The 13,065-nt window shown below is 44.1% G+C and overlaps 1 protein-coding gene across 2 annotated transcripts; it reads right to left on the reverse strand.

Moving 5' to 3' along the window:
• Positions 1–310: 310 nt before the first annotated feature.
• NEUROD2 (neuronal differentiation 2) lies at positions 311–3,030 on the reverse strand. 2 transcript variants are annotated; one of them, XM_063301990.1, is made up of 2 exons: positions 3,016–3,030; positions 311–1,237 (listed from the first exon to the last, which is right to left on the reverse strand). In XM_063301990.1, exon 2 carries the CDS (start codon positions 1,220–1,222, stop codon positions 311–313), a length of 912 nt encoding a protein of 303 aa, XP_063158060.1. In that variant the 5' UTR covers positions 1,223–1,237; positions 3,016–3,030. The 2 variants fall into 2 exon arrangements, with proteins under 2 accessions (XP_063158060.1, XP_063158059.1); XM_063301989.1 differs by lacking the exon at positions 3,016–3,030 and having other exon boundaries at positions 311–1,372.
• Positions 3,031–13,065: the final 10,035 nt, after the last annotated feature.

Below are 13,065 nucleotides of genomic sequence, written 5' to 3' on the forward strand. Positions count from 1 at the left end.
TTCCCCCCCTCCGGTTTTTTTGTTAACTGTTAGGAGAAAACTGGTTCACAGTTGAATTAAAAAACTGCAGCTCTCGGGACGAAGTACAGGGGAATATCAGAGAAGGCCGAGGATCTGTTTAGTCTCTCTCTCTCTCCCTCCCTCTCCCTCTCTCTCTCATTCTCTCTCTTTCTGATTAGTTTGTTTCCCCCGGATACCCCCTCCCTTTCCCAGTCCAATCCACTGGAAATCTACAAGTGGTCACGGTTACCCGTGGAACCGGTGGGAGAACGCGACGCCCAAGGCGCCGGTGGGAATAGGGGGAAAGGCGCTAGTTATGGAAAAAAGCATTGAGCTCCTCGTACATCGGACCTCGGTCGTGATGGAGGTGCATCTCGTAAGGCAAAACGTTCTCGGAGTGGACGCCGCTGCGCATTCCAGAAGACCCGAACACCAAATTGTGCCCGGAGGGGCGAGAACTTGGGAGGGCGGAGTAGTGCATAGAATAATGGTAATTTTTCTCGTGGTCTGGGGAAGAGTCTTGCTTGAGGGAAAAATTCCCGTTCACGCACAAAGGGGGGCTCAGCGGCCCGTCGTATTCCGAGCTATTGTAGTCTGGCGAGGCGTTCCCATAGAGGGACTCGTAGGTGGCGCAGTAGGCGTGCGTCCGCAAGGCGTGGGAGCTAGCCATGGTGCTGGAAGCGCACTGCGAGCTGGAGATCCGCGAGCATTGGTAGGTGTAGGGGTGCATGGCAAAGGTGGAGTTGGGCCCGTGGTATCTCCCGGCCTCCTGGCCTTGCTCGGTAAGGAAATTCCTCGAGTTGAGCTGGAGGCAACCGGCCACCAAGTTAGTGGTCGGCTGGGACAAGCCTTTGCACAAAGTCTGCACGTAGGAGACCAAGTCCGGCCTCTTGCCCGAGCGCAGGATCTCGGACAGGGCCCAGATGTAGTTCTTGGCCAGCCGCAAGGTTTCGATCTTGGACAATTTCTGAGTTTTGGAGTAACAAGGCACGACCTTGCGGAGGTTGTCCAAGGCGGCATTGAGGTCGTGCATCCGGTTGCGTTCCCGGGCGTTGGCCTTTTGGCGCCGCAGCTTGGAGCGCTCCAGCCTGGCCTTGGTCATTTTCCTCTTTTTGGGGCCCCGTTTCTTAGGCCGATCGCCTTCCACTTCCTCGACCCCTTCCTCCTCCTCCTCCTCCTCCTCTTCATCAGCGCCCAGGTCGTTCTCCTCTTTTACCTCCATGTCGTTCGGCTCCTCCTGGCCAAGAGGGCAGCTTTTGCTTTTCCGCTCCTCTTTGTCGCTCGACTCATCCTCTTCACAGTCGTCCGCCCAGCTGGAGAATTTCTGAACTTCTGGGATCAAGCTGGGTTCGCTGAAGAGGCGCGTCAACATGGTGGCTGGAGGGGTGACATAGGGGCGGGGAAGAAGGGAGGGAGGGGAAAGGCGCACGGATTGAGCGGGCCGGAAAGAAGGGAAGAATGGCAACGAGAAATAGTCACACAAGTTGCTCTCAACAGCCACCACGCAACATCCACCAGTCAACTACCCTGGATCCCTAGAAGATTACCTCAACCCACGCATAGGTTGGTCGCTCAGCCTTCTCCAGCCAATCGCTGGGAAAGCTGCCAGTTTCTCTCATACGTACACAGATTTCAGTCTTCCAGGCCAAGATGTTGAAGGGCCCTCCCTTCACCAAATGGAGATCTTTGCTATCAGCCTGGCCACAAGACTCTTGGGGTGGTTTGGAGGGAGAAAGAAAGGACTTTCTTCAGACACCCACCTCTTGCCAAAACATCAACCTGTTTCCAGCCGAGCTGGAGTTATTTTATGGTCTTATTTTAAACTATAGGTCGATTATCATTACCCACCCTCCTCCGCAGTTGATTCTCTCTCTCTCTCTTTCTCTCTCTCACACACACACGGAGTTTCCTTAAGAAACCGTAGCTGCTTCTGCAAAAGCTTGTGCCTAATGTCTTCCTTGTTACCCAGGTCTCTCGCCTTACCTGTGTGTGTGTGTGGGGCGGGGGGAATACCGCCCACCAAATCACAGGATAGAAGTGTTCTAACGCTTGCCTAAACCTCTTCATTGAGGAGCCTCCCAAACGAGTCTGTCCTCCCAACCAATTTGCCGCGAAGAGCATGCAAGGACCCTTGTCGAAATGTACTCGCTTTACTTTTGCATGGTGGCAGCCAACCTCTCTTGCTCCCTCCCCGTTTCATTTTTAAAGTATTGCACATATGCACGGGTATGTACACATACATCGCACATACACACAAAACCAGAGCTTTGTGGGGGAGGGAGGAAGATTTGTTTAGAACTTGCCTGAAATAGGTTTCCCCCCACTCCTTCCCTGAAAACAACTGACTCGTTTAAAAAGTGTGATTAACATTAATTGGTGTCTGCATTGCTTTCCCGCTGAATTGGTGCAAAGCTGAGCTTGATATTTCTGTTTGATCCCGGTTCATTACAAATAATCCCCCTTCCTTTTGTTGTATCGAAATACAATGGATTTTTCTCCGCTTCTTGAGGGTACTCAGAGCTGCGTTTTTCAGCCTCGCCCCCCACTCCCGCTTAAGTCTTTTGATTAGTTTACCAGATTTAATGGAATTAAAAATCATTAAACCTGTCTCATCTGCATCCCGGCACGTTAGAGCATACGACTGCTGCCCTCGCTAGCACAGCTTTGAGGCGGAGATCTCGAGAATGCTCAGCTAAACCTCGAACTTTTCTCTCCAATTCCTGCCCCCTTCTCCCCTTAGAAAATCGGATCCTTTGCCTTAGCTTTCCCGGGGTCCTTTCCTTTCTAAGAAGAATTAAAACGAGCATTACATTTCTGAAGGTAGACACTTCGCAGCGCTGAAACCCCACCGACCCCGCAATCTTCACGCCGAGTCCCTCCCTTGCTTGCCAAAATCCTGATAACTTCTCCGTCGGGCCCCGGTTTTTGTTTTTTCCCCCGTCGGTTTTCCCGTCCGAGGGTTCTCTCCATGCTCCCTGGGGGGAGGAGAAAGGATTCAAACGTTCCTTCTCTGACTATGGCATCATCATCATCATCATCATCATCATCATCATCGTTATTATCCTCCTCCTCCTCCTCCTCCTCCTCCTCCTCCTTCTCAGGGCGACCCTGGAGGCTGTGGCATCTTCGGCAGATTCTCCCTTCCCGATCCGTCTTCCTCCTCCTCCTGCTTGCTCCTCTCCCTCTCCCTCTCTCCCCCCTTCCATTCCTCCCCCCCACCCAATCACCCGCACATCCAGACCTGAGACCATTTTCCTGGGAGAAGATTGAGCTGCCGGAGAAACTGATGAGTCCATGTGCCAGTTTTGTGCGCGAGTGTTTGCAGTCATTTTATTTTGCCTTCGGAGGGGTGGGGGGAGGCAACGGGAGTGTTGAGAGAGAGGGAGAGAGAGAGAGAGACGGAGAGAGAGAAGCCCACGACGAACCAAACCCCGCCGCAGATAAACCCTGAGGCTAGAATAAATCGCTCGAGAGGCGAGATTCGAAAAGATAGGGAGCCTTTCGCACCCGTAATTGCCGGAGATCTGATTCCATAAGGCCACGGTGTGTGTGTGTGTGTATGTTTGTGTTCATTTCGCCCCACACCTTTTAAAAAACATAATTTTATTTCAGGGTGACAAATTACCAAATTGTTTGCTTTTGCCTTTTTTTGTTTTTTTAAGTGTTTTTGTATGAGTGTCAGATAAGCTTCCTTCCTATACAAAACCGGCCTTTGCCACTTAAGAGGTTTTGGATCTATTACATCTTACGTAGAGATAGCTTTTCTACCCACCCCCCCACTCCCACCCCGCACTTCATTCATTCATTCATTCATCCTCAAAGATACAAATCGATTGGGGTGTGCAAAAGATTGGGGGGGGGGGAGAAAAGAGAAAGATAAGAATTGCAAGGGGGGATTTAAAAAGTGGCCAGGGGTGGGGTGAGATGAGACAAGTTGCAACCCAGTGTTTAAGTTTCTGCCCCCCCCCCCTTCCTTACATAACTTACCTCCAAAGCTGAGTTGAGGAGTCCTCAAGTCCTCGGACCCCGCATCTTTTGGGAGTAAGGAGGAAAAAAAATGGGGGGGAGGAAAAGGGGGGAAAGACTCCTTGAGGTCCACCCCGTCTTCTTCACTGTCTTATCCAAAAGGAGGAGGGAAGTGGCACGCTTCGAGCAGGCAGAGGGGTACCAACTCTGATGCCAGACCATATGGCTGGCACGTCATCCGCTGGAGTTATCACATGAGCTGCGGAGATTGACATGCGCTCGTGTGTAGGGAGATCTCGTTCTCTGGGGAAAGCGAGACCACCATCTGTCACTCCCTACTCTTGAGAAAGAAAGAAAGAAAGAAAGAAAGAAAGAAAGAGAAAGAGAGAAAGAGAGAGAGCGAGAGAGAGAGAGAGAGACATAACCCAGCCACCACACTGACTCCAGATCTGCAGATCTACAAGATGAAGGAGATGGGAGGAAAAGAAAATAGCAAAGGGAGGTGGGAACAATAGAATTCGCGGATGTGGGGGCGGGGGCAGGGGGTTAGAAAAATACTGGATAGTGGAATGTACCTTGATGTGGCTGGTTGTGATATTCCTTGAAGGAAAGGATGAAAGACCTTACGTTTTTAAAAAAATTATCTCAACCCCCACAGCCTATCATATGCTCTGGTCACAGCCCACTCATGGCAGAAGAGGGCCTACCCTCTTCCACTTGGGGTAACCTTCCTTCCTGTTTGGTAGTTAAAAAAAATCATTGATTGGTTTTGTTTTCTATTATTTTTGAAAAGAACTGGGATTTCACACTGGGGTGATGTGCAGCATTGTGCTCCTCTCTTGCTTTCTTCTGGGGACAAATTCTGTCCCCCCAACCATTACTAATTAACATGGAGCATATTCCCCCCCCACCCTGGGACATTTTTTGCAGGGTCTTAATGGAACTGAACTGAAATGTGCTGCTTCCATTCCACTCCAATTCACCTGGGTTTGCACAAGTGAACATTCCCATAATTCTGTACCTCATGGATCAGAACTGTCAGGTCTTCTACACTGTCAGTCTTTGCTACTCCAAAATCTGCCATCCAAGAAACAGAATGGGAAACAAATACTCACCCACCATTGTTAGCTGTTCCTGTCCAGATCCCATTCACTGCAATGGAGCAGTTCTTAATGGAGTGTGCCCCCTGGATCTGAATTGTCCATCTCCTGTTCTACTGACCTAGATGGTGATGGATCACCATGAAAGGGCTCTCTTTCAAAACGTGTATTAACAATGGGAAAGAAGCACTACCCTTTGAGCTTCAAGGTGACTATATTCAACCATCTCACAGGACTACCTTACCTTATCTGACAGCAGGGCCCCCTTCTGAGTGGATCCCTTTTTCTTGAATTCAAAAAAATATTTTTAGCCCTCTTCTTTAACTGAAACAGCCTCCCAGGGTAGTTTACAGACAATCTAGGAAATACTAGACAAAAGAAAAAAAGATTGGGATGGAGGAGAAAAGAAGCAAACTTATGCAATATTTAGCTGTTAGGTAGCAGAATTGCCTAATTGCTTGCTCAGTTGCTTTCTCACATGTCTCACGAAATATTTATAGTTCGAACGCTGTATCTCAAACACTGTCTTCATGGCACCTTCCCCAACCTGGTGTCTCCCAGATGTGCTGGAGTCCACTCCACCAAGCCCTAGAATTGGCATAGTCAGCAGCCACTGAAGTTTAAGGTAAATAATGGAACCACATTTGGGAAGTTTGATGGATAGTTATTCCTCAAAAAATGGATGTTGTACAGTTGAGAACCCAAAATGGTGATAGTATTAGAGCGACTTGCTAAAAGGAAAAGCTTAAATGGTATATTTTTTAAAGGCAGTTAAGAGAAAATGTGATAGGAATTGGACATATGGATGGAATTTCCCTTTTTTTTCTAAACGATGGGAACAAGGAAGACTCTAAAATGGGAAGGCGATACATTCATGGCAGATTCAGTAAAAAGGTTTCCCTGTCACTCATTTCCAGAATTCAGTGCCACAAGATCCGACCCTTGCCACTGATTTATATAGGTCCAAGAAAGCATTAGACTTATTTGTGGAGGATAGTTCTATCCATAGCCATGATAGCTAATGAATTCTCCATACTGGGCCATTCATTTAAATATGATTTCTCAGAGCTGTACATGTAAGCTCAGCTGATAAGGGGTCCTTTCCACTTTCTTCTTCATGTATGCAAAAAGTGACCTCAAAAATGTCCATGCACAGACTAAATTTGGTCATCTTCCACTGAACAGATTAACCTTCCAATCTGTTGTTGAACGGTATAATAATAGAATCCTGAAAAACTGCCAGAGTTTCCCAAACAGAATCAAGGTTTGGTGATTTTGAACCTCTTTCTTGTGCTCCCACCTTTCCCAGGGCTGAGATGTTGATTACTTCCCTTTTATCTGCTAACAGATCTTGCATTCCTTCACAAGGTTATCTCTGCCTTCCTGTACTCTCATTGACAAACATCAATATCCAAACAGGATGAAGGACTCCAGTGCTTAATGAACTTTACTTCCAGGGTACCACTGAACTTTCTTCCATCTCAAGAATACTGGAGCTAGATTCATGGGTACATGCCTAGAGTAAATAGGGAAAATTATCAGAACGAGAAATAAATTCAACATTTGTTCTGATTGTCAATCATTATTGCTATACTTCATGGTAATGTTGATATACTTTTTTCATATATATGTGTATGGTAGGATATATTTCATAACCTTGAAAATAAATTTAAAATAATTTTGTGTCTAAAGTTGGTGTTGAATTGAAATGTCTTTATGACACTGTTATGTTTGGATACATATGCAATGCACTTGAGGGCTAAATGTTGGGCCAAGCCTATCCTGAATTTCAGGTTTTCACAAGTTCTTACAGAATCTGGCTATCACTGGTGTGATGGTATTATAATCTCAGTACCTGGATCACTGTATTAAAGAACCGTCCCTCCATTAACCTTAATCCTAGTGATAGCTAACCCAGTAACTTCTAATGATGGTGACTCTATTGCCATAGAGGTACTGAACATGTTGGGTGGGTTCTTCCCACAACATGTTAGGCTAATTTAAAATGGTCTGGTAGTTTGTGGTTCAGCGTGTTCTGTAATGACACATTGCCTCACCATGTTGTGTGACGCAATCACATTAATCCATAATATTTGGGCGGGGGGAAGGAGGAAAGACATAGCATGTTATATGAACACAGCAATTGGGTTTTGTTATTCTGTGTTTAATGCTTAACATGCTGTCTTAAAAAACTTTGGTTTTTTTAGTGTTTTGCTTGATCAGACTGGAAAGTGTGTTCATTCTGGCAGACTGAGTAGCTGTAATTACTTCTAAATTCTAAAAAAGGCAATCTCCATATTACATACCATTTCTCTTTTCCCTTCCATCTTTCTTTCTCTCTGTCTCTCTCTTTCTCTCTCTCTCTCACACACACACAGACACACACACAGAGTTAATCACCAATATTCCATTACACTCTCTGAATATGCCATTAAATAATAAATAAAATTATACTTCAGTGAATCCAAGATGGGAATATAAAAACAACATTGATTCTCTGTAACTGGGGTCTCCAGAAGGAAGAGTATGGGTTAGTTCTAGCCCTTACCTCACTAGTGTTTCTGGGTCTGCCCCTTTTAGCTTCTCCCAGTTCTCAGAATTCTCATCCAGCAAGGGCTAAGAGGTAGCTGAAGAATGGAAGCATTTCCACAGAGAAAGGAGATGGAGGGTAATGGCAGTGGCTCATATAGCAACTACTAAGGATTCTGGTTGAGCTTGGGAAGGCTGGGGCAGGAATTCTTAGGATTTCTGCAGCAGCAGCAGCAGCAGCAGCAGCAGCAGCAGCAGCACATGCATTCATGGCTAGATTTGCCACTCTCTCCTGTTGATGTCTGTGCATGTGTCTTGCACCTTCCTTTCCCATACCTGCACCCTTTCTGCCACATAGGTTCAAGTGCAGCTGTCAGATTGTTCTGTACTTGTGCATTTACGGTCTTTTTTCCTGTTCTCCTCCAGGGAGTCAGCCAACCATGGTTAATGAGGTGGACCTCTCCTGCTCCACAGCATCTGAGGGGAGAAGTAAGACTCTAGTATGTGGCTTTCTTGGGCAAGAGAAGACTGGAGCAATGTGGATGGCAGGTGACTGGCCAGCAAAAAAATTGGCAGCAGGCACCTCGTAGTGATGCTGCAAAACAGGAATTGGTTGAGCTGGGGCCAGTTCTGCTCTTAGGTCAAATGAAGCAGCTGCCTCAGGTAGCAGATCAGGGATGTCATCAAAAGGTAGAACATGACTTGATAAGAAATATTTATGTTGTTATTACTCTATTGTTACTGGCAGGGATTAGTTTTTCTGCCTCCTAATTGAGTGGACTTTGGGCACTCTGCACCTTGACACAGGTGGCTTGAAGTCATTATTTGTTCTGCCTTAGGCAGCAAAATGCCATTGGCCTGCAGCGAGGTTGGCAGTCTTGGCTCCCTTGAGATGCAGGTGCACCACTTAGCCCAGTGATGAATCTAGCCCTTCATAATGAGGGGTCACTTGCTGAACAATGCCTTTCAGTTCTAGGGGTTATGAATTAAGAGGCAAACAAATTCCTAGGCCTGAAGTCCTTAGAGGAAGCTTGGGATAAAAATGTAATAAATAAAAGAAAAGGCTGTAGCTTGCACTCAAGACTGCAGTGCTGAACGAGTAGGAGAAAAGACCAATAAGCAAGAAAAGCAGCCTGGCCTACTCTGCTTATTTTCTCAAGCCACACAATATTTCCACCACCCTTATCACCCCAGCTTCTCCCAGTTTGGTCTTTTCATTTCCTAAGTGGCATAGGCTGGCCATGTCCAGGTTCTACTTTGAGCTGGCCAAGGTGGGAATGTGGGAACTTCGCAGGGATCAATTTCACTCATGTTTGGACACTCGTAATGGATCATAGCACAGTGAGTAAATGCTGCAGTGTACAGGTCATACTGTAATAGAGTGTCATTAGCACATGTCTCAATACATTTCATTTGAAAAGCTCCCATTCATCAAAGATTCCATGGGTAGCCTATTTTTCACTTTACAGCTTTTAAACAAAACTGACCTGTTAACAACTGGGAGTGGTTCTTCAACAGTTGTTTCTGACCCTCAAGTTTCCCAGCCTGCTCAAAATCAAATTCCATAAAGTTGTGGTGCCTTAGATAAGGATATATTTTCATGAAAGGTTCTAGAAATTTGCTTGTGCAATTAGCCTATCCGACAAAGGTCATAGTCTAGTGAATGTTAAATGTTTCATTATCTCATTGATTTCAGTTGGAGTAACTTAAGTACATGTTTTTAATTCTCCTATTGAATAGAATAGGTCAATAACATGTTTGGGTCCTATCCAAAATGTACAATAAAAGGGGGATTCTCATAGGAAATGGCAATTTAGGGTCCTCACACTGCAGTGCCAGCCAATGTTGTCTCCAACTGACCAATGGGATGAGTGACAACAAGGCTCCATGGTACCTTGGCTGCAGGAAGGAGGGGAGAGACCTTAGCAACTGGGTGGCAGGATAAGGTAAGAGTTCCTGCCAGTGGGAAAGCTGCTCTGCCTGTCTCATTCTCTTTCTCATATACACACATTGATCAGTTTGAAAAGAAAGGTGGGATGTAAATCAGATGAACAAATGGATAGGACAGTCTTTAGACAACTATAGTAATGGAAATCTCTACCACTGCCATCCAGTGTAGACTTGGTGATAAATCTTTTCTCAGGATGTGAAGTGAGTGAAAGGGTACCTAGTGGTAAAAGATAAAGCATCTGGATATTCCAGTGGATTTCTTTGTAGATGAAGTCCATGTTATTCTTCTGGACAAGTTCAACATACAATGATTGGAGGTTGAAGGGACTATTTTTCAGTAGTTCAGCCACTCAGTGTCACTTATATAGTGAGATGGGCAGCATATAAATTTGATCAATCAATCAATCAATAAGTTCCACTCCTACTCAGAAATCATGGAAGAAGAGTGATCAAATCTGTGGTTGCTCCAGTGTGGAATGCCACAGAGCTTCAACCTCTCCCCCATGTCTATATGGAACTGCTGGGAGAGGTTATGCATCATGTTGGGTCAACTCTGGATCATTACCCCAGGCTAGGTCAAAGATGGTGTGGAAGTCTTGAGTTGGTTTCTAGAGACTGAGAGAACAGAAGGGAAGAAGATACTAAACCCTATCATGGTGGAACTGCCGTTTGCCTTCAAACATTTAGGCTCTCCAGATGTTGCTTTAGATGGGGTCATACTCCCCCTGAAGGATTAGATCTCTGGCTTGTGGGTTCTCCTGGACTTATGTCTCCTGCATCAACATTAGGTCTTGTGACCAGAGGAAGCCTTTGCTATACTTTGCCTGTTGCACCAGTTACAAACCTACCTGAACCAGGAAGCCTTGGTGATAACTTATGTCCTTACCACCAAGCCCCTGGATCATTGCAATGTGATATATAAGAGACTGCCTTTGAAGACATCTTGGAAAGTTCAACTGGTACAGAATGCATTGTTCAAGTTGATAACAAGGGAAATTAGTAAAATTTTGGCATGTCAATCCCTACAGGGAATGTTTGGTAGGCTGATTGTAAATATAGTCGTTATTATTATTATTATTATTATTATTATTATTATTATTATTATTATTTTGTCATGCTCCCAGATCAAACATTCCCAGAACATCTGATCTGACTCACATGCATGAGTGGATGTGAGACTTGTGTGTTGAGACTTGCGAGTCAGTAGAAGTGGGAGGGGGACAAGCCAGGAGTGTGAAAGCAACTTGTTTGGACTATCTCTGGCATCCAAGGTCAACCAGCAGAGCCGTTGCAGACATCTGCACAGAACTGAATGGACTGGCACAAAAAGGGGGGCTGCATACCGAAGAAGGGGGACAGGGTTGAGGTCATTGGGCTGTTTAACTTGGGGAAAGCACAGGAACTTCTATTTGCAACTTTTTCACTGTACTGCACACTCTACACCCCATTAAAGAGATTTCTACTTAATCACGTATGAATCGGATTTAATGGTAAGCTGAGTAGGCAGTCATCACATATTTATTCAATCATTTATGCCATCTTAATCCCTAGACGAGATAGTGGAATACCTAAGGAGCATATACGTCCAAAGAATCTCTTTAATGCCAATTAGAAATATTACTAGAAAACTCTGGAGAAAAAGCAAATATACACAAACAGACAAATACACAAACACACACACAGAAGAATGTCCTATCTTTATTTCTGGACTCACAATCAAATTTTGAAGAACAGAATTTCTTCATGACAATGTATATAGCAATACACATGTGCACACAGAAATATAAGTGCAACGTGCAAGCAATAGCATTCTCCAGTCAGACGCCCACCAGAACTGTTGACATAATGGGAGATGTAGATATAACAAAAAAACTCCTAAGACTAGCATGGCTGAAAACGCATATATTTTAAATGGGAGTAAGCGCCATTGAGCTCACAAATCAGTGATGTTTTTGATTTGTAATTCATACTGATCTCTAATGGAAGAGCTTCAGCTTTAACTTTGTATGGTGTTATACAAACTGCTAACATGAAGTAGGAAAGCCATCAAATAAAGAAAAGAAGCAGTTGATCTCTGCTTAATTATTTATTTCGTTCTCTGATTCCTGATATGTCTATCACAAATAATAAGAAAACTGAAAATACTCCTTATTACACTTGCACTTGCTAGAGTAAAGGGAATCCATGAATTCCCCTGGCACTTCAGAATATCATGTAATAAATTCAGTGGCTGCACACCTTCATGATTTCCCTCCACCGCTTTGAGTTAAACAGAATGTATGGTTTTGTAGGGTAGCTAGCCGTTGTAATAGTACCAACGATACAGGAATGGAATGGGTAAAAGAAGAAGAGAACAGCCAAAACGACTTAGAATTGGAAAGCTTCTGGAAAAGATAAAACAGGTAATGATTGAGGAGGACATTTTTTAAAGATCCATTAAAGATCAGCAGTATCCTGTAATCCACATTCCTCCAAGGTACTGCCCTCCACTCATCATCAAGTCCACTGAGATTATAATAATTGTAATAAAACCTATCTGAAGAGCATCAGGTTACATTTAATCAGTTGCGAATCCTTTCACATGGAGCTATGGAGGAATGAGGGTGGGAGTATCCTCCCAACTATTTCATCATTTGTTTTGGATAATGATTACTGTGGCTCCCAACAGGGTCCTGAAAGCTGTGGAAACTTCCCGCCAGTCACTGTTGTGGAACTGAATTACAGGGGTCAAAAAGTGCATTCATGGTTTCTGTAATACAAGATCCAATAGATGCTGTTTGCAGATCTCTACGAAATTAATACATCTTTCCTTTTTATTTGCTTATTGGTGCAGGACAGAAATATTAGAATTTTTTATAAAATGTTTTTATTATGCTAAACAAATCAACAAAGGAGAAATACTAACAGAGACAATTGTATTAAAGGATCAACACAACACAGAACCAACAAGCAAAGCAAATAACAGGAAAGGAAAAAGGAAAAAAAAACCCTTGGAAATTATATTAAAAACAGAACAAAAACTCTAGCCCATTTGCTTGAAATTATTCTTCCTTGCCATTATGTTTCCTCCCCCCCAAAACAAACCAACACACCAACAAACCCACAGCCTAATCTTCTCTATTCTGAGTTAAAGCAAGGACTCTAGTTAAAAATCTAATATTGCTAGCTTGATAATCCTGTATAAAGCCAGCTTGAGCTGAGAACACTATAATTAGAGGGATACCCTGTAATCTTAGCACCTAGATTTATCAAGGAAACACATCTATAGTTAGAAGACCTTTTAGAAGCATTGCTGACTTGGTAATAATTGTGATGTTTGCCTCATTACAACTAAAAGGTATATTTCAAATAGTTTCACTAAAAGCCCCTATTAAAAGTAGGAAACAGAAATCTAGTACACTTTTTATACGAATTAACTGGAAAACTATCAAGTGAAGGGATCTTCCCCAATTTTATAAATGTAATTGCAGTGATGATTCTTAAAACAGGAAAGGTAAAGCAAAATTAGAAACCTGATCTT

The sequence above is a fragment of the Candoia aspera genome, chromosome 4 (genome assembly GCF_035149785.1).
Source record: "Candoia aspera isolate rCanAsp1 chromosome 4, rCanAsp1.hap2, whole genome shotgun sequence".
Taxonomy (NCBI): Eukaryota; Metazoa; Chordata; class Lepidosauria; order Squamata; family Boidae; genus Candoia; species Candoia aspera.